Below are 26,850 nucleotides of genomic sequence, written 5' to 3'. Positions count from 1 at the left end.
TATATATATATATATATATATATATATATATATTTATAGTGCTGTCAAACGATTTATCACTTCCAAAATAAAAGTTTTTGTTTACATAATATATGTGGGTGCACTGTGTATATTTATTTTGCATATATAAATACACACACATACAGTATATATTTTGAAAATATTTACATGTATTTACATGTATACATTTATATTCAAATAATTGATATTATATATAAACATATGTAATATATAAATATAACAAGTTTTTTATAAATGTATACATGCATGTGTATTTATTTATACATAATATGTATACACAGTACACACACATATATTATGTAAACAAAAATATGTATATACATATACACATACATACACACACACACACACACACACACACACAAACATAACTTTTACTAAAAAAAAAAAAAACTCAAACCATTTTGTTCTAATGAAAAAAAAAAAAACCAGTTTGAGATGGGATTATGAGTAAATAATGCCAAAATAAATTTTTTGGCTGATCTCTTCCTTCACAGTTGATTTAATAAAATGCTCCTAGTGTAAATTCCCCCGTTGAACCCAGATGCAGCATGTTTGAGCATCAACGCCACACACTAGGTCAATAAAAATACCTCGTGCTCGTCCTATTCCCAATTCCTGCTCATTATCATTAAACACACACGAGACAGACATCCTCCTACAGCCTGACAGGAAATGTAAGTGTCTCTATTGCTGAGAGTTTGCTGGATATCCGGAGCTAGAGAGACTTCGGTGGTGCTGCTGCCGCTGGTGTTGTGAAACATGGCCAGCGCGCGGCCGAGCGCGAGCTATTCTTAGCCTCGTTTTACGTGGTGTGTTTTTTTTCTCACGCCGTTCGGATCTCCAGGTGTCTGGATGAAAGTGGCAGGGGACTTCGAAGGCAGCGTTTTGTAAGTGTCGAGACGACAAGTTCATGCCAAGAGAATCTGTGTCAGCGCTTTGCTAAAGGAAAATAACACTTCAAGAGAGGGAAGGGGGTTTGTGTGTGTGTTTCTGCTCGAGTGACATTTTTTAGGGAGAGATTTGGCGAGCAGAAAAAGGATATGACGTGTTATTGATTTTTCAACAGGACTCCTCTCGGGGCCTCTTTGGACGAACAAAGCGGCAGTCCGTCCAGAGGTGAGTCTATCATCTTCTTCAGACGAAATTGCTGCGTTTATCTGCATTTACAGAAGTTTTCTATGTTAGTCTGAAGTAGGTTGTACTGCAAAAAGTTACTCAACTGCCTGCTGACTCTTTTCTCTACCACTCCTTGTGAACTTTGGAGCAAGGTCTCTCACAATGCACTACAGCGCATGCACATTCACTGGCACACACACACACACACACACACACATACGCACGCACACTGCTTTGGGGCCAATAGCAGACCCCCACACATTCCAGTTAAAGAAGTGCCTGATTAGACAAACGTTTCCTCAGGACAGAATCCAAGAGCAGGATAATGTGTTATGGATCAGGTCATTCAAAACTGCATTGGCATTATTTCGGATAACTACTTAGGTAAGGCAATTGCACTTAAGAGTAAATATTTACCGTTAACCTCTCAGTGCGTGCGAGCTAAAGCCACATTGGGGCTTTGAAGTGCTACTTGGATGCGTTGGAGTGTTTTTTTTATGGGGGAAGAGAATGGGAAATTATCACTTGTTCTGCACGATGGGTCAGTGCAAAGTGTTTGCTCTCTGAAAGCTGTTCTCTTTGCTTTTTTTTTTAGGACCATTAAAGAATGGCTGGAGCTTTGAAGATGACCTGTCCCTGGGAGCTGAGGGTAAGTACTCTCCACGTTCTCCCTCAATCGGACGTAATTGCTCTCAAGTGTGCTCCTTTGTGAGGAATCTGACAAAGAATTTCAAGTATTCCACATAGCTTTTTTGAGGTTAATGAACCGACTGACAAACAAGAATGACTGCTGGCATTGTTTTGTTTTGTTGTTAACATAGTATATCATTTGTCGATTTTTGTGCTGATGAGTCTTTGCTTTCTCTTTGGATTATGTGCTGTTTTGAGTTTGCACAAGGACACAGGGTGACATGCACACACTTGCATGTAATACTCAGGCTAAAAGACTGGTCTTGGCACATCAGATAACTTATCTCTGGTTTCATGGTTTGCACCCAATGGCCCATGTGTTAGCGGGTGTGGAACGCTTTAATAATAAAAGTGACTTCTCACTTTTTATTCCACAATGTCTCAATGTCAGAAATGTAACAGATGTCTGTTGTTAGCTGACAATTATTTGCAATCAGGAATTATTTTATGCTGATGCACAATGTTTGATTAGGGAGTGGATTTTTGTTTTACACCTTTTTTTGTTGCATGATCAGGGTCCAAAATGGAAAATTTTCCAGTCATAAATATTTATTGTCACCCATTACATTTTTTTTTATTTATCTAAAAGTATTTGCAGAATTTTTGTTTAAAAATAAATAAATTTGTTAGATTAATATTGTGCATGATGTCCACTAAGGAAAAACTTAAAGAGAATGGTTTAAAACAAATAAATAAATATATTATGTATTTAAATATATTAAAATAAAAATTTTATATATATATATATATATATCATTTCTAGAGGGAAAAATAAACTTGCATTCTATGATGCTATGCTTCCTGGGTAATACTGTGTATTTTTTTTTTTTTTTTTTACTTGTCAGAGACATTTTTTCACATTTAATATTTGACAAGTGTTAATTTTGGACCCTGTCTGTGCAACTTAAAAGAAAAATAAAGTTACCAAATAATTAAAACAATAATTATAACTTTGCATCAGTAACATTTAAAAATATTATTATTGTTAAAAGTGCTTGTGGTATTTGCTTGTATAATTGGACCTCTACTATACTGTCTTTTTTTTTCTTGGTAAATTAAATTATATGTGTGGGTGTATTTTTACAGTTCTAGAATGTCTAGTTTAAACAACACAAAAAAACAAGTCAAGTGAAAACGTTCTTCACAGACTCTCCACCAGCTATTGTGTTATTGTAGTCGAGCAGATTTCACCCTTCAGTGTGTCTGTATGTGAAGAAACGAGTCCAGACTAGTTCCACTGAATGACTATCCGCTCTTATTGACAAGAGCACAGGAATCAGGCAGTACCAGTTGTGAGAATTTCTGTGGAAATTTAAGGTTAAGCATTTTTACCTGAGGCTGATGGATGAGTACATGTAAGCCAGGACGTTTCAGGCCAGAAAAGCTCTGGCTAATGTCCTCTACGTCTCTCTGTTCTATCCTGTCCTCCTTAGCGAACTAAAGCCTGGTGTCTAATGTGATTTGTAACACGAATCGTTTGGCAGGTTAGGATGTGTGCTCATATAATTCTGTCATTGTTTGCTAAGTGCTGAGGAAAACGTTCCACAATGTGGATTGTCATCCGGAGTGGATGGTTCTCCGCTGAATAAATCACTTTTGGAAATTAACATCGTCACAGTGTCGAATAAGTCTCTTTCGTAAGGAATTTCTGACAACTCCCACTATGCTAAAATGGCAGCCAGGGCTTTTGGTAATTGCACTTGTTGTGTCAAAGGTTGACAGGTGGGTTCAATGGAATTTGGTATCAAATTAGGTAGGAATCCAGCACAGTTAAGCTTCTCTTTCTCTCTCGTCTCTACAGCCAATCACCTCCAGAACAGCAGCACAAAACCAGCGGCCAATGGGTAAGTAGGTCTTCCAAAATGTTCCCATCTCTTTCTGTTTTGGTCTGGTCACAGGTGGGTCACTGTCTTCTTTCCTCAGCTATGAAATCGCAGCCGAGGCCAAAAGGTGCCAGTTCAAGCAGAAAGGCAGAAGTATGAACTCCACAGGCTCTGGAAAGAGCAGCACCACCGTGTCCAGGTACTTTACAAGAATGATGTACTATGGTCATTAACACATGCAAAATCTCTAGACTTGTAAAACAGCAACAGCTGAACCAGTGATTGGGCAAGGAGTCTGAATCTGATATATTTTATAATAATTTTAGCCATATAAGTAAATCGATTTAAGTATATAAGGTAATTATATGTATTAATGTATTATATGTATTAATATTACTTATAATTATTATATATATATATATATATATATTCTACACCCATATTTAAGGGGGTCTGAATACTTTCCGTACCCACTGTATATATATATATATATTCTACACCCATATGGTCCATGGCAACCAATTTCCTACATAACTGAGCTAGATTCAGATATCAACATAATAAATAAGCCAATGCTAATGTGTATAAACTATTATATCAGAATTATGCTGCTATACCAACCCTCTACGGACACCTTGGCAATTGAATTGCCATTGGCTATTACATTTTTTTAGTTCACTCGCCAGACTGATATATATATATATATGTATATATATATATATGTATATATATATATAATAAATGTTTGTAAAATATTTAAATATCTGAAAGTACACTCTTAACATCAGTCAGTCAAGCATTATAATATGATGATCAAGTATTATTTAATGATAGAACTTTAATAACCTTCACATTAGAGTTTACGTTATGCCAAATACACAAACACAGGTGCGCATATCACAGATCGCTTGGCGGAGAGTGAAACTGATGCGCTCAGTCAGAGAGTGTTCGGCGAGTGAAAATATATCTGAGCTAAACTTATACTTAGCCTCCTACTCACCCACTGGCGAGTAAAATCTGAGAATTTATTAGCCATTGGCTAATATTAGACATCATTTAGTCGCCCAGAGTGAAGATTTAGTCGCATATGCGAGTGATTTACTCGCAATGTAGAGGGTTGTATACTACACTCTAGATATTTGTATGAAAACTGATGCCAATATCGGTTAGCTGGATACTACCAATTATAATTAAATATTGTAAAATAATAATGCAAATAATATATTACCAAGTGGCATCTGCAAACAAACATTGCTAGGTCTTCTCAAAACTTCACATTTCTGAGCCATTTTTGATTTTCTTTTTTTTTTCTTTTCACTTTTTGCTCTAATTTATGATTTATCATTTCAAACATAACATTTTTTGCCTATATTTCTTTAAATCATTTTGTTTGATATTTTGTTGAATAAGCAATTAACACATTTTTAAGTGTGGCTTAAGTGTTTTTTGCGGCCTTGATCTGTAACTTGATTACTTGGTTTCGTTTTATTTTATGTTCACAGATTGTAATTCTTTTTGATACTGTTAATGGTGCAGAAAAGTGCGCACTTTACCTTTTCAATTAATATCAATCGATATTAATATCAAAATATTAATATAAATATTAGCAGACTTTTGAGTACTCTTTTTTTTTTTCTCTTTTTTTTACATTTAAAATGTAATCTGTGAAAGGTCACATAGTTAAGTTTTTTGAAGATCTGTAAAGAATTGCTTGGGCAAACATCGATTGTCTGTTTGCATGTAGATGAAGGTGTGTGTCTTTAATAGTTGTTGTTTTCCCTGCAGCGTGTCAGAACTTCTGGACCTCTATGAGGAGGATCCAGAGGAGATCTTGTACAACCTCGGCTTCGGGCGTGAGGAGCCCGACATCGCCTCAAAAATCCCTTCTCGTTTCTTCAACTCCTCTTCTAGCGCCAAGGGCATCGACATCAAAGTTTACCTGGGAGCCCAGATTCAGCGCATGGAGCTGGAGAACCCAAACTACGCCCTGACAAGTATGTAGACCGTGCTGTCAACACAATCCATGGCATCTGATTGTACTTCAGCCCCCGTGGTTTACACCACCGTGCCTGTGCACGTTCAAAATCATGGAAGCATGAAAGGAAATATTAAATGTTGCAAGAAGGGGTGTAGCGTTTACAGCATTTAGTAATTTCTATGTTTGTCCCCCGCTTTTTTATTTGAGAAATAATCATAGTTTCGTTTCGCTAGCCATGGTGAGAAGTAAAAACATTGTAGCCAGGCAACTGGACAACTTTTAAGTCAACACAAAGTCAAAATTGACTGTTTACTTTCTTAATGCACGGTCTTATTGTACATGTTATTCCAAATAAAAAATGTTTGTCATAGAAATCTTTTATCAAAATAAGTTAATACGTTTGTCTACCTTTCGAAATTACTTTCCTTTTTGGCCCACATGCAAAACATTCTCCAATAACTCCACTCCGGGTTTTCCATTTCCCGTTCCTCGCTCACTCCCTGCTCATATTTGAAAGCAAAATTTGCACATTTACCGATCTACTACGTATTTCTGAATCATTTTTCATAATCTCTGTAATATTTCACAAATCTTTATTGTATTTTGTTTGCTTCTAGTCTATTAGTGTTGTTTGATTTGTTCATATATAATTTGCTTGATTATATACAACATTTTATTCCCCCAACAATTGTGAAAATATAGTGTTTACTGTCCATTCTAATCATTTTCTGAATTATGGAGTGACAAAAATGAGACCCAAAATTCCCTCTGTAAAAACTTTTGACTCTAATATGTCAAAAAAATTAAACAAGAATTTTGAAACTGACATCATCCAGTGTTTAGATTTTTGTACTATAAATGTATGCAAATTAGCGCATATTTCATTAAAGAATGACTCATTTGCATATTTAAACCTAACATTGTAGAAAACTTGTAATACAAAAATTTTTTTGCAATTATCAATGTAATCAGTCAGCTGGGTAAGTAAGGCGATAACTATTATTTTTTTACCCTATTCACCTGCAGTGTCTTGCCTTAAATGCATATTTCTGACTTGCAATCAATTTTAGTGATGAATGATATATAACTTTTGACGAGTATTTTTTTTTTTCCATTGCCATTAATTACTGGTATTACAAATGTTTTCTTTATTGTTATTATCATCAATTATTTAATTGTGCATGTTAGCTTAAAGTTAATCTTCAAAAATGTTAATAGTTTAATAAATATTTAAATATTTAAAAAGTTTTAACTAACATGAAGTATTATAGTATTATATAGTACCAAATATTAGTAAAATGAAACTAATAAATTAAAATTAATAACTTCATAGATATTAAAAAAAAAAAATTACAAAAACATCAAAACTACTCAGACTTTAACTAAAAATATAAAGTCAAATTCAAAATAATAACTAACTATAATTTATTTTATAATTTTAAATAATATTTTTATAATAATAAATACTTTTTTGAGGTAGTAGTGAAATTTTTATTATTTTATGTACTTTAACAGATTACACTTCAATTTAATGCTGCTTGTGGTGCAGAAAATTTGACACTTTACCTTTTAAATTTAAATATTAAAATACTACTATAACAGAATGTCCCACTAATATAAATTAATTTAAATAAACATTTAACAGTGCGAATCTCAAATTGTAAGACCACTGTTTTTATACTGTAGATTGTTAGATAATGATACAAATTCACTTGTAGCATTTAAAATAAGTGTTTTAATTGTAATACATTTTGATAAAATAGTGTAGAATTTTTATTGTCAGCCATTACATGAAAATATTTATCTACATATCGGTATCAGTCATAATTTTAATAACACTTCATCCTTAATTGCATTATTGCTTGTTAACGTGGAGTCGGAGCGATCTTGGAGAACAGCACTTCTCACTAGACAGTCTTACGCTACTGGATGCATGTATCTAACCATAAAGAAGAAAGACAAAGACAGCCAGGCAAGAGTTGAGGGAAGTTGTGCTGCCTAAAGGAGAAGTGTGTTTGATTTTAAGATCACATTGCAGAAAGCTTTGTGCTCATTTTTCAATAACTATATATCTTCAAGCAAACGCTGAGCTCTGAGCCTTCCAACACTCGCTGATCAACAACGAGTGCTGTACAGACTCAGCTCAATAGAAGTAGAGCACAGCAAAGCCATTGTCCTCCATGGGCACAGAAACGAGAGGGAGAGACAGACGGCAGCAGAGAGAGAAAGTGTCAAGCAGGCTGTGGCACAGCAGAGCTGATTCTGCCATCCGCTCACATCAGGATTCGGCCTGTGTGCCAGCTCTGTGCCAGCTTGTGTATTGGCCTACATTTGCATAATTCTCACTGAGCCAAGACAAAGCAGCGGAACAGGAAGAACCTGGGTGAGGGTAGGGATGTGTGAAGTCTGTAATAAGGCCAAAATTTCAATTTTAATATCATTAATTTTAAAGTCTCTCTGTCTGTCTTTGTATTTTTATTTATATGTATGTATATGTATGTTATTATAGTTAACTGAAGTTAAAACCATTAAAGGGGTCATATGATGTTGCTAAAAAGAACATTATTTTGTGTATTTGGTGTAATGAAATGTGTTTATGCGGTTTAAGGTTCAAAACACATTATTTTCCACATACTGTACATTATTGTTTCTCCGCTATGCCCCGCCTTTCTGAAACGCGTCGATTTTTACAAAGCTCATCGGTCTGAAAAGCGAGGTGTGCTCTGATTGGCCAGCTATCCAGTGCATTGTGATTGGCCGAATACCTCAAGCGTGTGACGGAAATGTTACGCCTCTTACCATACTGTGATGCCTTGTCCCGGCCGGAGCGTTAACATTAAAACCCATTATAAACAAAGCATTTGTTGCATCCAGTGAGGACATAATTACTGATTATAATGACTTATACTGTCTTTTTACATGTTGCATCGCGACGCATAAACATAAAACCATATCTGTTGGGCGGCGTTATGCAAATCTTCTCACATCGTGACGTAGACATGTGGGGTGTGTTAGAACGAGCCGTTTTAGGTAGGCGTGGTTGACTCTTAACTTTTGTAAAGAATATCTCTTTGGATTTGAGACTTTAGTCTTTGCAACTTTACAGATCTTCTTTATGCACCAAGAGCTTGTAACACTCCAAAGAGAAAGGAAAAATTGAAATCGCATCATATGACCCCTTTAAAAAAAAAGTTTTTTTCATAATTTCAAAGAAAAAAAAACTAATGAAATAAAATAGAAAAAAAACTTATACTATTTTTATTCCAGCTAGTGTCCAAGGTAACATTTATTATTTTCATTTTGTTTAACTTCAGGTACTAATTGAAAAACTAAAACTAATGAATAAAAATTAATAAACTATAACTATATAGACAAAGAACACAAAAAAATAATAAAATGACAAAACGCAACAAAATTGCTAAACCTAAAAATCAAGTGAAAACGGAAAATATAAAAATAAAATCGAATAAACTAATACATACATTTATATGTATATGTGTGTATAGCTTTTTGAATGTAGTTATTCACTGTTTATTATTTTGTTCATAAAATGGCTAACTTTACCTTAAAATATTAATAAATGTATTAACAAACAATTTGTCACTCATGTAAATTAATTTAAATAAATATTCATGTTATTGATACAAGTAATTATTACATAGTACATTATATTAGTAATTACAGTAATTATTTACAGAAAGTAATTATTACAGCAATTATTTAAGAAATTATTTATTTAATTATTTAGTAATTACAAGTTACAAATTACAAGTAATTACAATAAAGCAATTATTTAAGTAAATGATAAAATAATGAACAAGGAAACAAATTACGAGCAGTAGAACAAATGGTAACACTTTACTTTAAGGTGTTCTTGTTACACGTTACATGTACTTACTATTATAATAACAATAAATTATGCAATTGCATGCAAGTAACCCTAATCCTAACCCTAACCATATAGTAAAGTACATGTATCAAATATCAACATTGGCTACCAGAAATCACTTACTCTGCCTTTAATGTTACTCCGTACTTAAATGTATAATTACACTGTAATAAGGACACCTTAAATTAAAGTGTAACCGAACAAATAATATTACTAACTGCAACAAGTCTATTAGGTTACTACTGCAGATGTTTTTAGACTTTTTTTTTTTTTTACTGCCACTTGTTTATATTCACTTAAGACAAAACCAACCCACTAGGCGGGCATTCCGACCAAGAAGTGTATGTGAATGTTTATTCACATTACAGTGAGGTGTTCTGTGGATTTGTTCTCCCATGTCTTGTTGACTTTTCTTACATAAGTCTTGCTTCTTCCTCCACAAATGCTCGTCTGTGGGGGCTATGATCTCGAATCGGACATGCTTGTCCCTCTCTCACAGAAAGCCACGCTCTCTTTTCTTTTTCTGGCATATGTCCTGCAAGCCGTTCCTGAACGCTGACTCAGACAGCCTGGCTGCATTGCAGGAGATAAATGAAGACTATTGATACCTGAGCAGCACACATCACTGGCTTGTTATCACTTGTTATCATTCCATTACATGCCTGCAGTATTGTCAAATCATTTTCCTTTATGTCTGCCAGAACAAATGACGAGCTTGATGTTGATCAAGACCATCAAGTCACACAAAAGTTGCAGAGGTTTTGTACAGGATCTTGTTTTTGCAACGGGAAGCCCTGAAATTTTAGAATTTTCCAGATCGCACAGATTCTGATTGGAATGGCTCGATTTTGTTTGCCAGATTTTGTAGAGCAACGGTATATATGACCAGACCTTAAACCGAAACGGTTCTCGACTCATTTTGAATCTGACAGGATTACCTGCGGTTTTGGTGAGCAAATGAATTTGAGCAGTCTAATTTGAAATGCAGTTAATCCATTTCAGAAATTATTTTATTTGTCAGTTATCATTCATTCGTTTGTTCGTTCATTTATTTGTTGAAGCTCTATACAATTCAGAATATTTATATTATATTGTATTATATTATAGTATATTATATTACAGTATATTATAGTATATTATATGCAATCTATTATTTATTGAGTATTAATATGAAAAAAATACAATATTAACAACAACAATTATATATTTTATAATATTATTATATTAACAATATATTATTCTTTGTTTAAAGCCCTAAAATACATAATGTTTACAATATATTATATTACAATATTAACAAAAACAACTATATAATACAATATAATATTATATGATACAATATAATATAATATAATATAATAATTGTATAGCCTAAAAACAATTGTGGTTATTGTTATTATTATAATTTTTGTATATTAATGTACAATTAATATTTTTTATTACTTTAAGTTTTTTAAATATTACTTTTTTTTTAATTGCCGTAGCAATTGCAGGAAACACTGCTTAAAGTTGACCGTTTCTCTAGTGTTTTCTATTGTTTCTGTTTTAATTTCTTTAATTTTTCTCTTTTTTTCTTGAGTAAATAAAAGTTGCAGTTGGAAACAGGCAGGAAATTGTCTATTCTAAAGCTCTCCTTCTTTTTCTGTAGGTCGGTTCCGTCAAACAGAAGTTCTGGCCACGGTGGCAAACGTCTTCTCTGAGATCTACTCCCAAGTGTCTGGAAGACCCATGGAGAGAATCGGCAGCGGCGACACAGAGACTAAAACCCCCTCTCCATTAAAAAGGAATAATTCCGCTCTAAATGCAGCCAAGATCCTAAAACGGAACATTACAAAACAGAACCTGCTGGCCTCTGTCATGGAAGGAGCAGCCAAACAGCTTTCAGCGTCTGACGCTGACAACACGGAAGGTGCAAACTCTGCCGTACGGGCCGGACTGATGGATACCGAGCACAAACTACAGCAGAAAGGCTTTAGGAAAAAAGATTCATCTCTGGCCACAGTGACCGAAGAGGCCCAGCAAAGTATCTCAGAGGCTTCAGTCAACGGAGACGTCCCAGAACCTTTGCCCAAGGACTCTACGTTAATGAATGGTGACCACTCCACTGAGACTCCAGCTCTGGATAAAGACGTGCCACTTTCCCCTGTCCAGGTGAGCATCAGTCAGGTGTCCGACAAGAGTGACTTCAAGGAACTTGAGCGCCAGGACACCATCACTTCCACCCTAGATAAAGAACCATCCACCCTGTTGCCTAACCCACACATAGCCCACCTACTCAGCCAGCCCAGAGACTCGTTTGAAATGGAGGAGGTACGGTTCTCTCTTGCTTCCACTTTAACAAAACAATCCTCCCTGCTTTTCCTTGTCCAGTTCTCACGCTGACAATCATCTCCAAGCTTCTCCTAAAGTTTTTTTTGTTGTAAAAACAGCAGAGGGTCATGACACTCCAAGCTAAAAATAAGTAGGGAACATGGAGCGCCTGGAGGATGTTCTGGGGATTGGGGTTTTGCCTTTGATGATGTTAAAGCATGCTACTGGATCCTGATAGCAGACAATGTTCATCAGTGATACTCAAGTCCGGCTTGCCGCAAGTTTATCAGTGGCCAACACCATGGCCTCCAGAACTTACATTTAAAGCTGAAGTGTGCAGTTTTTGACGATAAAATATTTCCTCCTATCATTTTCTGCTATTTAGCATTGCTTTCAACATAAAAGTAAAAGTTCTTACTCATTTTGAGTTGATATTATATTATGCACTTTAGTTGAGCAAGTGAATCGTCTGAGCTGATTCTGTCCATGATTCAGAAAGATGACTCCTGCACACATTTCAGTCTGATTTGTGATGCGATTCGACTGTTTCAATAAAAATATTATCAGAGTTTTTTTTAAGCCCTATACTACTATTATATTATATTATATTATATTATATTATATACACATTTTTGTATATCAATATTGGTGCTGCTTATTTATTCATTTATTAGTAGTATTTTTTATACAGTATTTTATTAGCAGGAAGCATATATTATATTATTATATTATATTATATATTATAAGAATTTAATAGTCAAAAATAATAATTGTAATTTACTATTATTAGAAAATAACAATAGTAATAATAAATATAATTTTTAATATCAGTGTGCAATTAATATTGGTACTGCTTATTTATTTATTAGTAGTATTTTTTTATACAGGATTTTTTTTTTTAGCAGGAAACAAAACCATGCAATCTTTTTTGAAAAAAGACTTTCTTGTGCTCAGTGGAGCACAAAAGATGATATTTTGATAAATGTCTTGTTTTTGCACATATAATTAAAGTCAAGGGACTCCAGTGTACTCCAAGTATTTTTTAGTGCTCTGCAGAAGCAAGTCAGTAAGTCATATAGGTTTGGACCAACATGAGGGTGAGTAAATAAGGACACTTTTAATGTTTGGTTGAGTTATCCCTTTAAAAGCTAAGACAATTACAAATAAACCACTTGTTACACTGTAACTTTGTCTCTTATAGCTCTATTTGTTTGAGCATCCCGACACGGTATGATATAGTAACACTGGCTCGACCTATAGTGTGAGTTTGGGGTGTGACTATCTGTCTGTTTGTCCAAAAAAACAGTACTTTTATCAGGTCATTTTATATGCTGGCCTCTGGTCATACTGCATTTTCTAACGATGACTCATGAGTTGCATAATTTGAGTATCTAAAACTGGTGTAATGTTCAAGTGTCAAGTCAGACTGGTAATGATCACTTTCTTTGCAGTTGCAGAGTAATGAGGATGAAGCTCTTCCTGGTCCTGGTGGCATGTCTCGAGCTGGCAGCGGTAAGTATGGACGGACTGCAGTTATCAGTCACACTACCAGGAAACCGAATGTGTATTTGTGTCAAAAGCTATATGCCATTTTGAATCAAAACAAATATCATGTAAAAGAGACTTCTTAGCAACAGGTTGTGTTAGTTTGGCTATGGTATTGTTTGCAACATCTGTGATATTTGGATTGCTATATTAGGCTTTTGGTTTTTTTTTTTTACTGAGTGCTTTCAGACTCATTCCTCTTGAGAACGCAACGACCGTGTGATCAAATCCGGTTGTCTTACCCTAAAGAAAAACACAGACACTTTTTCCAAGAACGCAGAGGAAGACATGTCTTATTTAAACACTAGACATAACTGTGATGTGTTTTATCACGCTGCCTTACGGCCCAGCCCTAAAGAGCTGAAGGAGACTTTAATATGTGTTTTAGATAAAGTATGGATCAAGTCTGCCCTCGTGTGGTAGAATTCAGTAGATGTTCACTATTCAAGTATGTAGAAGAATTCTGGCTTCAAGTTAAGTTTTATCAATAGCATGAGTGTCATTATGAAGATTTCAACATAAAATATTTGAGCCATAATTATGTTCTGTCTTAAGCAACATTGTGCTACCACAAATCTTTATTTGTATTCAAACATTCCTCAAAGTAGGTTATGGAATTACACTAAAACAGTGATAGGAAAACAAAAATAGGTGGCAGACTGAACCTAAACAATGAGATCTAAGCCTTAAAACTCATAAGCATGAATTATAATAACTGGCTTGAATTTTGAGAAGTCTTTGACTGCTGGGAAATCAGTCAGTCACACTCAGTTTTGGTGCTCACGTTGTGTCTCCCTATAGAGAGGTTATTGAGGACTGCCAGCCAGCAGTCTGACAGCAGCGGGTTTGCAGAGGACCCATCCACAGACGGTTTGGTTAATCACCTGAAGGTACGTGAGTGTGGGCATAACCATCTGGGCTCTATACAGCCTATGAATACAAAGATTGTCATTCTCCTCGAACCCAGTAAAAAAAAACAAAAAAAAAACCTCTGTTTGAATTTAGCTTGCACTGATATCAAAAAGTATGAAAAGTATATATATATATATATATATAATATTTTACAGTAGAAAAAGTATTATTATTATTATTTTTTATTATGTATTTATTAATTTATTATTATTTATATAACTATATTTTGTAAAATACAAATTATATGAATAATAATAAAATAAATTAGCAGTGCCTCCATTTAAATGAAATGTAATAAAGTGTGTTTTTCTGAGTATATTTGCCACAGAAATCTCAAATTCCATTATATGTAGATAAACCAAATTTGCACTTAGCTATGTTATACAAGGTATTATAGAATAAAATGCATATGTTTATTACACTTATTGGTTTAAACTACATTTTGTTAAAAATGGATGTTCCCAACCTTACATTAATATTGTCTAGTACCGTATTGTCCCGAATATAAGACGATGTTTTTTTCTTGGAAATACATCTGAAAAAACGCGGTCGTCTTATATTCAGGGTCTATTATACAAGGTATTATAGAATAAAATGCATATGTTTATTACACTTATTGGTTTAAACTACATTTTGTTAAAAATGGATGTTCCCAACCTTACATTAATATTGTCTAGTAATTTATGAACATGTTTTCGGGCTACTAGTAATACAAACAATGAGAATATTGACTTAAGTTACATAGGAATATCTAATTTTTCATAGGAATATGAATATATTGTAAGTAGTGGACGTTGTCATGGTCTAACCCAGCATTTGGTATCTCTGAAATCTTGGTATCTCCCTCTAAATCTTAAAAAATATTTTTTAAATGTGATTGTTGGTACATTTTACCAGTTTTTACCATACTTTCAAAACAAAAATTAAAATAGGAAAGATATGCAATATGAAAATAATTGAAGACAAAATGTGTTTTACTGAGAAAAAACAAAATTTTGGTATCTCCCTCTAAATCTTAAAAAATGTTCTTGAAATGATGAATTAAGATGTACCAGAACTTAAAATTGTGGCATATGTGTTCATAGGGGAATTTACAAAACATAAACGAGGACAAAAATAAATTGCTGGGTTCTTTCAACATCAAGGTTTCTAAGAACCAGTCCTTCATTGGATAATGGAAGTGAAACTTCTCTCTTGAATTTTCTTAGGTACAAGAAAGCTCAGATAGCTGCGACAGCGAAACCACAGTGACGTCACATGCAGGAGAAGCCAGCACACCCACAGCATTGGAGTACCCCAACTTTGAGAGGTTTCAGGGTGAGGAAGCCCATCCTCAGTCCAACAAAGGGACATTTAGCCAGAGTGGAGCCAAAAAAAACAAAATTTTGGTATCTCCCTCTAAATCTTAAAAAATGTTCTTGAAATGATGAATTAAGATGTACCAGAACTTAAAATTGTGGCATATGTGTTCATAGGGGAATTTACAAAACATAAACAAGGACATCAAGTTCTTTCAACATCAAGGTTTCTAAGAACCAGTCCTTCATTCATGGAAGTGAAACATCTCTCTTGAATTTTCTTAGGTACAAGAAAGCTCAGATAGTTGTGACAGCGAAACCACAGTGACATCACATGCAGGAGAAGTCAGCACACCCACAGCATTGGAGTACCCCAACTTTGAGAGGTTTCAGGGTGAGGAAGCCCATCCTCAGTCCAACAAAGGGACATTTAGCCAGAGTGGAGCCAAAAGAGAAGTCCCTGAGATCACCAGCCTCCAGATTCCCAATTCAGACTCTGACAATATTAGCACCAATGGACCGCTTCTTTCTCCTGACTCTGATGTGGCTTCCATAGTTGAATCCAATTTCACCACAGCGCAAAAACCCACCACAGACTCTCCAGAAGTAGATTTGAGTACAATGGTAGATCCTGCAACAGATTCCATCTTGGATGTAGCTCATGAAGGCAACATATCCCAGCCTGGTTTAGGCATAGATCTAGACTCCTCTGAGGATTTACGTCCATCCTCTGAACCAGAGTCTTCAGATCTTCCAGAGTCTTCGGATCTTAAGCAATGCAACCCTACGACTCAAAGAAGACAAATGGCCCTCCAAACAGCCCATCAGAGGTCATCCTCTATGGACGAGGAACGTCCCGGCCGAGTATGGGTGAGGGACAGGAACTTGCTAAGGGAAAGCTTGGAGAGGAATCCTTTAAGGAGATCTAGCTCCCTCCCAACATCTCAGCTCAGCCCAGCTCGAGTGGTCACCTCCATGCGAATCCAACTCGGAAAGGGTTCAGTCAAGCACTGTACCCCACCCTCATACTCGTACCGCTACGACGAAGAGAATCGCAGTGACCGAGAAGAAGTGGATTCCATTATGGAAGAAGATGAAGTAGATCATGCTGGTGGCCAATCAACTCTCTTAAATTCTGCTCCAGCAGGTGGTTTAAAGACGGGCAGGGGTACACCACCAAACCTTCTCAACGTACCCCAGCATCTGACTCGCTCTTCCAGCTCGCTTTATAGCGTCCCTGCAGACTGGCCTCAGAGGCCCTTGGGAGAAGGTCCAAACTGGAGCACATGTAGCGTCCCAAACCTTAATCAATTTACAGGTCCAGGCCACCCTCCTCCTCATGGGTCCTTCTACTCTCCACATCAAGGAGTGGCCTACAACTCATCGTACCCTACCAGACTTCCCCACCACAATCCCTTCCCACAACCACAGAGCTCACCATATCCTCAACCTCTTCAGAGCAATACATTTACTCCACCACAGGGGGCGCCATTTACACCCCAGCACAATATGCATTATGCTCATCCTCACAGTGTTCCTTACAGCCCATTCTACTCACCTTATCACATTCCTCAGGGAGCTCCCTACGGCCCCTCGTTGAACATGCACGGCAGCCCGTATCAACCTCACGTCTCTCTCGCGCAATCCCACAGCGCCCCCTACAGTCCGGGCTACAACGGTTCTCCTCATCACCCTGGCGCCCCCTACAGTCATCCATACTATCCATCTCCCCCCTTCCCTTGCTCTTTTGAGATGCCTCCTGCCCCCGTACCTGTGATGGGCAGCACAGAGATGCAGCTCAGGAGGGTCCTGCATGACATTCGTGGGACAATGCAGAATCTTGGTCAGGTAAGAACTGCCAAAATTCTTTGTATACATATGTATTACATGACCTGATTTCATGACTCTCTAAACAATCTTAACCTGTGGTAAATGTGGTTATTAATGAGGCTGTGCCTGCCATGCTCTTATTAGTAATTGTTTGTGATTAAAGCAGAGTGGAATGACAGTATACACTATTTGACGGTAGAAATAGGTTCGCTGGTTTTGGCTATAACACAGAAGATATATTTGCATGGGCTGAACTGTTTTGTTATTTACACTAACAGTGATTGGAAACATAGAGTGGGATGTGTCCCAAACAAGTCAAGACGAGAAAGAACTTCTTAAGGAATGTTGCTAGTGAAGTGGAATTGATATGTTTATGATTACCAAGCAGTGTTGCAACTAGTATTGATTTTAATATAATATTATTAAAATTGATACTAGCTGCAACACTGTTTGGTAATCGTGATAATCAAAATCAGCACTTTTTGTTTTTATTTTATTATTTATAATAATAATAATAATGATGATGATAATAATAATAATAATGCTGTTATTACATAAATACAATTACATTTATTCTTATGTATTATTTATAAATAAATAAATAATTTCAAAATAAAAACAGAAAATCATCAAAGGATTTTTTTATTTGTGTTTACAGTATTTCACTCTGTTAAACTGTTGTGCTGTTTAATATTTGTGGAAATATATTTTTGTCAAGATTCTTCGATTAAAAAAACAGCATACTGTAGATTTTAAATGGAAATTAGAAATAATTTGTATCAATGTTATGTCTTAACTGTTTCTTTTGATCAATTTAATGCATCCTTGCTGAATTAAAATGTATTAATTAATACAATCTGCCATATACACTTATACATATGATACACACATTATTATTATTATTATTATTATTAATAATAATAATAATAATAATGCTGTTATTACATAAATACAATTACATTTATTCTTATATATTATTTATAAATAAATAAATAATTTCAAAATAAAAACAGAAAATCATCAAAGGATTTTTTAATTTGTGTTTATAGTATTTCACTCTGTTGAAAACTGTTGTGCTGCTTAATATCTGTGGAAATATATTTTTGTCAGGATTCTTTGATTTTAAAAAAATAGCATACTGTAGATTTTAAATGGAAATTAGAAATCATTTGTATCAATGTTATGTCTTAACTGTTACTTTTGATCAATTTAATGCATCCTTGCTGAATTAAAATGTATTAATTAATACAATCTGCCATATACACTTATACTGCTGTTGTACTACATGCCTAAAGGCGGATATAGCCATAAATTAATCATTAAACAAAGAACCCTAAAATGTGTAAACAAATCATAAATACTAATGATTTATCCTCATATCAGAATTGATGATTTCTGAAGGAGAATCACGTGACACTGAAGACTGGAGTAATGATGCTGAAAATTTAGCTGTGCCGTCACAGGAATACATTATATTTTAAAACATATTAAAATAAAAAACACCTATTTTTAATTGGAATAATATTTCACTGTTTTTACAATATTATGTTTTTAATTTCCTGTAGCACTAAATAAATAGACAGACGGCTATAGCAATAAATCACTCGTAAAACAAATGACCCTAAAATGTGTGAACAAAACATAAATACACTGTAAAAATGCAGTTTTCTTATTACTTTAACAAAAAATTAAGTTATATCGAATTCAGCTTAATAACTTAATATAATTTAAGTTTAAATGAGAGCCAAATGAAGTAGTAGTTGAAGTAGGTGGAAATTTTACAGCGTACTAATGATTTTTCAATGTTGAAAAATAAATAAAAACCATCAGTTTGGTACTGGATGATCACAGTGTTAAAATATTGCTTTTCTGTATCAACCTTAAATTCATATGATCGCTGCCTCCTCGAATAGCGACTTGTCAAATATTTACTGCCTGTTCACCAAACTGTGATCAAGACCGAACTGTGAGAAACTTGAATCTTTACATCTTTTATTGGGGTTTGTGATGTTGCAGGCGGGAGGCAGAACAACTTCAAGCACTGCGGTCTGCTGTCAGGCTGGAGCTACAAGAGTTGGAGCTGCAGTTGGAAGATCGTCTGCTCTCCCTGAATGAACAGATGCGCAGCAGCTCGCAGCACAGCAACCTTTACCGTCACCACTTGGTCAGTGCATGTAACTGCAACTTCCACATAATGAATTAATACTGTAATTATGACGTAATAGCACAGCTTAGACCTATTCTGCTTTACCTAATATGCAACCTAAAGTATTTTTCTGTTAGAAGGTATTAGAACAAAACATTTATTTCTCATTTTTATTATAACCTCTCAGGATTGGAAGTACAGACTAGTCTAAATGTGAATTCCAGTGTGAATTTCACTAAATCTGATATATTTAGAATAACCATAAACAGACATTACATTGTGATTGTGTAATATCTAAAACATTGTTGAGTTAAATTTACAGCAAAAATAACTATCACTGTTCTACACCGTTAGTGTGATACACAATTTTGGTCACACCCTTAGCGCAGACTGAAATGTGAAAACTAGTCAAATGAAGAGTACAGTTTAAATGTTTGTGGTCGGTAAGATTTTTTTTTGTTTAAGTTATTAATTTTGAGCAGGGATGTATTCAAATTTATCAAGAGTAAAGACAACTTTGAAGTCACAAAGATTTTTTTTTTATTAATCAGAGAATCCTGAAAACCAAATGTATCATGGGTTTCACAAAAACATTAAGCTGCACATCTGTTTTCAACATTGATAATAATTTTTCTAGTTTCTTGACTAGAAATGTTTCTTAAGCAGCGAATAAGCATATTAGAATGATTTCTGGAGAAACTTGTGACACTAAAGACTGGAGTAATGATGCTGAAAATTCAGCTTTGTGTCACAGGAATAAATTATATATTTTAAAATGTATTCGAATAAAAAGCAGTTATTTTAAACTGTAATAATATTTCACATTATTGCTATATTTTTGTAAGTAAACGCAGCCTTGGAGAGCATAAGAGACTTCTTTCAAAAACAATAACAATTTTACAGACTTCAAACTTTTGATTGGTACTGTTGATGTTTTTTAACCTTTAGTAACAGATGTGTGTCTCGCAGGGCATGCACAGAGGTCACAGCATGGAAAGCCTGTCTAATTCTTCTGCACTGCGGGCCATGGAGCCGGTGAGTGGATTATTCTCATGTTACAGGGTCCTGTATCAGATATCATCTGCATGCCTTATTCTACTCTCAATTTCCTCTCATCCATTATAAATTCTTGCATGTGAATGTACAGGTGACGGACCTCCTGAAGGAGCAATTGTACCTTCAATCTGAACTGGGATATGAGGCTGTCACACCCAGTTCAGGCCGTTCATCGAGGGCATCCAGCCCTGGAAGACTCAACCAGACGCTCGAGTCTTGCTCTTCTTCCCCGCAGAGAGGCAGCGTTTACCGGGCCACCATTAATCTCACACCCACCGTCCCTCCACAGCCTGGAATGGAGGTTGCTCGGCCCGTTTCTCCAGAGAGAATGGAGGAGAGCATGACACCTGCTACCTTGGAGTTGAGCAGAGATGAGGACGAGATGTCACTGGATGGTCGCAGGAGCAGGACGACAGAGGACTACAGTCCCAACGAATGGAGGAGTAAAAGTGGAGGGAATGGTGACCTGCAACATCTCATACAGGAGGTGAGAGAACTAATACAGTTACCCTGATAAGAGGACTAAAATACAGCATTGCCAACAGCTAATATTAAGAAATATCTGACAGTTAAATACCACAAATGACCAATCAGAATTGTATGGTCTTATTTTCACCAAAGATTTTTTTAAAGAACATAAGAGTTTTTATCTCACAGTTCTGACTTTTTCTACAATTCTGAGTTTGTATCTCACAATTCTGAGAAAAAAGTCAGAATTGTGAGATATTCTCTTGCCATACTGAGAAGAAAAGCCTGAATTGTGAGATATAACAATCAATTCTGTAAAGAAAAGCCTGAAATGCGAGATATAAAAACACTCAATTATGTAAAGAAAAGCCTGAATTGCGAGATATAAACACTCAATTCTGTAAAGAAAAGGCTGAATTGCGAGATATAAACACTCAATTCTGTAAAGAAAAGCCTGAATTGCGAGATATAAACACTCAATTCTGTAAAGAAAAGGCTGAATTGCGAGATAAAACCACTCAATTCTGTAAAAAAAAGGCTGAATTGCGAGATATAAACACTCAATTCTGTAAAGAAAAGGCTGAATTGCGAGATATAAACACTCAATTCTGTAAAGAAAAGCCTGAATTGTGAGATATAAAAAGAAAAGCCTGAATTCGAGTCCCTATGTTGCATTTTAGGTCTTACTGTATATTTAGTGTTTGATTTCCTGCCTTTAATGCAGTCTAACATAATTTCTTATTCATCCTCCCGTAGATTAAAGAAAGTATCGCACATGAAATCAGGCAGGAGATTGTGAACGAGCTTCTGGCTGCTGTGTCACCGCATAGATCTCCTCTCCCGGCCAGGAAGCCCCCTGTGTAAGCATCATAACAGAGGATGGAGGTTGGTTTTGATGGATCACATTATGCTCAATACAGAACTGTTGATCTGTTGAATGTAAGATGTATACGTTAACTTATTGAAATAAGTCTCTTATGCTTACCAAAGCTGCATTTATTTGATTACAACACAGTAAAAACATAATATTGTGACATATTAAATAATGTGTTTTTTTAACTTTAAACCGCATAAACACATTTCATTACACCAAATACACAAAATAATGTTCTTTTTAGCAACATCATATGACCCCTTTAAAAGACGGTTTTCAATTTTAATGTTTTAAAATGAAATGTATTCCTGTGATGGCAAAGCTGAGTTTTTAGCACCATTACTCCAGTCTTCACTGTCACATGATCCTTCAGAAATCATTCTAATATGCTGATTTGGTGCTAAAGTAATATTTCTTGTTAAAAAAAAAAAAAGTCATTTAAAAAAATATTCAGCATTTTATCCACTATTTGTGTGGGCTGTGTAATTTTACTCTCAATAGAAGGCAGTAGGCAGGCAGCTCACTAGGTTTTGGAACAATCTTATCAATCAATATCACTGTTTTGTTTCCTTCGGCAGGTGAAGAAGAAGTAAATCCTGTGAAATAGTCAAATGAACACTGGTTAAAGCTTTGCACTGAGAACGGCCCAGCACCTCTCTCTGGTTCGGTCTGTGAAGCCCTTCCAGACTCCACTGCTTCTGGACTTTAGAGCTGCAGGGAATCTGCTTATGCGTTCGAGTCCAGATTCCACATTTGCAGTGGTTGAGATCTTCCACTGTCCGAATCCGCAAAGGGCACGCAGCTTATTGTGGTATCCGTCTGGTACATATTACTGCAATGTAATTAATCTTTTGGGATGTATTTAACTATGTGATGCAGGTCTTGTTGGATGTTTGCAGCGGTTGAAAAGATTTGTGGGAGACTAAAGTTTTCTGTGTGAGTGTGTCTGTCTAGGACATAAATGTCTACTGTAATCAGACTTGTTTTCTAATTCAGCCTCTGTGAGGAACTAACTGTGCAATACATTTCACTTTTTTCTCTCAAACTTGAACTGACCAATCACAACTACTGTTCTGCTCAAATGCACACCGCTGTCTTCATTTCCTGTTGATGGTCTATCACATACTGTATGTATAGACACTTAAGCCTTCAAAGCACATTCATAAACATACTGTCCTGTGAGAAGAAAAAGCACTAAATACTCTTTATATATATATATATATATATATGCACACACATTAGCATGCCCATAAAAGATATTTTTATTCTTGCAAACAGCAGTGGATAGTCTGTCAAATCTTCTGATGAGGATTTAAAGTGTTCGACTTAATTTTCCTCAGTGTGAATGAGTTGTTGTTTATTTTTTTTTTTGTCTAAGCTGTAATGAACTGTAATACTAATTGATTTATGCGACAAAGGGGACATGTTCTCTTTCCGCTTGGGATGCATGAGGGATAATCATAAAGATAATAATAAAGATTTATTTATTTTGTACATACACTTGCTGAGTCATAATTTTGTTTGAGTTCCTGGAAATGGTGGAAGGTGTTTGTTTTATGTATCATTGAAACAGATTTGGAGAAATTCAACGTTACATCACTTGCTCTCTAATAGATCCGCTGCAGTGAATGGGTGCCGTCAGAATGAGAGTCCAAACAGCTGATAAAAACATCACAATAATCCACATCAGTCCATCAATTAACAACTTGAGAAGTGAAAAGCTGCATATTTGTATGAAACAAATCCATCAAGGAGTTTTAACTGTTGCTTCTGGCCAAAGTACATTATCCATAATAATGCTTCCTCCAGCAGAAACATCCATCCCCTGTTGTCCTCTCACATAAAAAAATCCACTGACATATTTGTTTAGAAAGGTTTTGGACTGATTTCATTCGTCAACGGTGCTTAATATGTGCATATTTCTCTCCTGATTCAGGTGAGACAAAATTTCCACTGGAGAAAGCAATATTATGGATAGAGGACTCATATTTTAGCTAGAAACAAAGGTTTGACGTTAATGAATTTTTCTTTCAAAAACAGCTTTTCACTTCACAAGGCGTTAATTGATGGACTGGAGTTGTGTAGATCTTGTGGATTATTGTGATGTTTTTATCAGCTTTTTTAACTTTCATTCTGACGGCACCCATTCACTGTAGTAATGTATTCATTGGTGAGCAATTAATGTAATGCTAATATTCTCCAAATCTGTTTTGATAATGAAACAATCTATATCTTTGATGGCCTGAGGGTGAGTAAATTTTCAGCAAATTTTAGGTTTTGGAAGAACTATTACTTCTGCAGCAAGTAACCATGCTTAGTAATTTTGTCTATGTAAAATTGCACCCAATTTTTAACTATTAAAACCGTTTAAGTTTTTAACGATATGTGAAAGGATACCAGAATGTTTACCTCTCTACCCTGCAAATTCCCTGTAGTCTAGATGATTTAGACAATTTTACAGCTGTAATAACATTCAAGTTTGTACAGAAGAGTTCATGTAAGCACTTCAGTAAACCTATGAGCTGCACATTTGTGCTCAGCAAACCTTTGGTATGCCTCATCCCATAAATGTCTGAAGGGTGGATTTACAATGCCTACTTTTTATTATTATTATTATGCTTTCCTTTTTGGTTTATTAATGAGTTTGAAATGAAATTTACAAATGATTGTTATTATTGTCATCAACAGTTCATTAGTCTTCTTAATCAAGTGCATTTATTCACAGCATGTTTTTAATCTTTTATTAGTTTTACACGCTGTGTGTGTATTTAAGTTCTGAGAGGTGACTGAAAATGTTCCCAGTCCAGAAATCCATTTACGGTGTTTGATCAGTTAACTCGGCTTCCAGAAAGTAAACATACACTTGTGTTGAACTTCATTTGTTGATATATTTTTATTCTTATGTTTCTTATGTCTTAAATTTTTATGTTTAATTATGTTCTTATCTGATCTTGGGTACATTTGATGCTGATCCAGGAAAATATTAACCATGATATAATTGACTTTTCAGAAGTTTGGGGTTGGTAAGATTTGTAACAAATGTTTTTGAAAGAAGTATTTTATTCTCACCAAGGCTGCAAAAATACAGAAAAAAAAAATGTAATTTTGTGAAATATTATTACAATTCAAAATAACTCTTCTGTTTTAATATATTTAAAAATGTAATTTATTCCTATGAATGCAGCTTAGAATTTTCAGTGTCATTATTCCAGTCTTCAGTGTCACATTACCCTTCAGAAATCATTCTAATATGCTGATTTGCTGCTTAAGAAACATTTCTTATTATCAATGATGAAAACAGTTGTGCTGATTAATATACTTTATAGAAGCTGTGTTGCATTTTTCAGGATTCTATGATGAATAGAAAGAACAGCATTTGTTTTTAAAAACATTACAAATGTTTTTACTGTGACTTTTGGTTAACAATATTAATTTCTTTTAAAAAAAACACACACACACACACACATATATATATATATATATATTTTTGATGGAACCTTTATAAGCCATTTTATATAAAACCTTTTTAAGGGTTCCAAATATTAAGCACCCAATAGAACCGTCCTGTATTTTAATCATGCTTGATCTGATACAGGCTACGTTTTTCAGTAACACTACTCTTTTTTTAGTCCTGATCGTGCTTGTCCTTTGCGCTTAACATTTTTAATGCGGGCAACAATGTTACTGGCAGACTCCCACTGCTGTGTTTAGTCAAGTATGACGATGAAAATACCTGTGGGTCAGAAAAATTATTTTGATACATAACTCAATTCGGCCCACTGTTACCATGGCAACACATCTCTGAGATAGAAGGTTGGCAGGAGAGTGAGTTTGATATTGTGGGCATGCTTGAATGGATTCAGAGGGCGGCCATTAACATAAAAAGGCTACTTTAGACCTGGGGGATACTGATATATATAACAGAAATGGGTTGAATAACTCGACGATTGAGTGGGATTTCCATTTCGAACTGTTAGAGCAGCTCCAGTACAGCAGCATAAAGGTGTTTTGTGTTCGTCTACAGAGGAGACAGACTGAGTAGTCAGGAAAAATTAACTTTATTACAGGCACTATTGGATTTCACTCACCGTCACGTCTAAGAGAGGGTGCTGGATATGTTTCCCGACCGCTCAATCCCACTTTTCTTCATCTCTCGGCCTCTTGCTTCAGGCAAACACCCATGAACACAAGGACATGCTTGTACTTTTGTCCTTGTGTGTACTTGAACACACAAATGAACTCTTGGACAGGACAACTGGTCAGTCCAATGACATCACCATGCTTTTTCATCAAACCTCAATGATTTTGACAGCTTGTGTGACACAAACCTCTGCTGTTTAGAGTAATTGCGCTCGGCGTGAAATAAAAGCATATCTGTTAAATCTTGCATAACGCTCTGTCAGACGCACTGGGACGTGGGTAATAAACAGTGCCTGTTTTGTGCCTTCTCCACCCTGTGACGTTCACTAAGCTCCAGTAATTTCCTCCATGATATTACCTGCTCCTGATGATGAGGGTCATGAGGTCAAGCTTTAACCTAAATGGGCGGCAGTGAGGACAGGGTGTAAACATGAGTGAGGTCAGGTGGTTTGGTACTGTTTGTTCCAGAGGTCAACAGGGTGACCCGATGTGAGTTCATTTCTTCAGGATTCTTAGACTCCCTTTTTTTCCTCAGGCTAACCCCAGGTTACACACGCTGACTCTTGACTATAATATACTATTTGTTGAATCTAGTTTAACAAGCAGAAAAAAACAGAAAACATTCTGTTTCGGAACAATTTACTTAGCTATGGCTCTAGTGTTTTTATGGAAGAGTAGAGTGGCAGTTAAAAATCAAGGAATAAATTAGCTATATATATATATATTTATTTATTTATTTATTACACGGCTC

General features: G+C 35.3%; 2 protein-coding genes across 2 annotated transcripts in view; both read left to right on the top strand.

The window, feature by feature from the left end:
* LOC107716991 (sperm-specific antigen 2-like) overlaps positions 1–19,530 on the top strand; it is a 39,754-nt gene extending 20,224 nt beyond the window's left edge. The window contains exons 4-14 of the mRNA XM_016523632.1: positions 1,091–1,140; positions 1,736–1,789; positions 3,632–3,674; positions 3,754–3,852; positions 5,439–5,647; positions 11,169–11,830; positions 13,282–13,342; positions 14,177–14,265; positions 15,496–15,638; positions 16,014–17,433; positions 19,432–19,530. Of these exons, the coding sequence (XP_016379118.1) occupies positions 1,091–1,140; positions 1,736–1,789; positions 3,632–3,674; positions 3,754–3,852; positions 5,439–5,647; positions 11,169–11,830; positions 13,282–13,342; positions 14,177–14,265; positions 15,496–15,638; positions 16,014–17,433; positions 19,432–19,530 (2,929 nt within the window). The remainder of the gene's footprint in view (positions 1–1,090; positions 1,141–1,735; positions 1,790–3,631; positions 3,675–3,753; positions 3,853–5,438; positions 5,648–11,168; positions 11,831–13,281; positions 13,343–14,176; positions 14,266–15,495; positions 15,639–16,013; positions 17,434–19,431) is intronic.
* Positions 19,353–23,455, top strand: LOC107716997 (sperm-specific antigen 2 homolog). The gene is made up of 5 exons (XM_016523638.1): positions 19,353–19,579; positions 20,531–20,596; positions 20,709–21,104; positions 21,842–21,970; positions 22,538–23,455. The coding sequence occupies exons 1-4, from the start codon at positions 19,535–19,537 to the stop codon at positions 21,947–21,949; spliced, it is 615 nt and encodes a 204-aa protein (XP_016379124.1). The 5' UTR covers positions 19,353–19,534; the 3' UTR covers positions 21,950–21,970; positions 22,538–23,455.
* Positions 23,456–26,850: the final 3,395 nt, after the last annotated feature.

Source organism: Sinocyclocheilus rhinocerous, unplaced genomic scaffold (assembly GCF_001515625.1).
Source record: "Sinocyclocheilus rhinocerous isolate Xijiao unplaced genomic scaffold, SAMN03320098_v1.1 scaffold1802, whole genome shotgun sequence".
NCBI classification, from domain to species: domain Eukaryota; kingdom Metazoa; phylum Chordata; class Actinopteri; order Cypriniformes; family Cyprinidae; genus Sinocyclocheilus; species Sinocyclocheilus rhinocerous.
The sequence above is the reverse complement of the archived record's forward strand: the minus strand, read 5'-3'. Positions and strand labels throughout refer to the sequence as shown.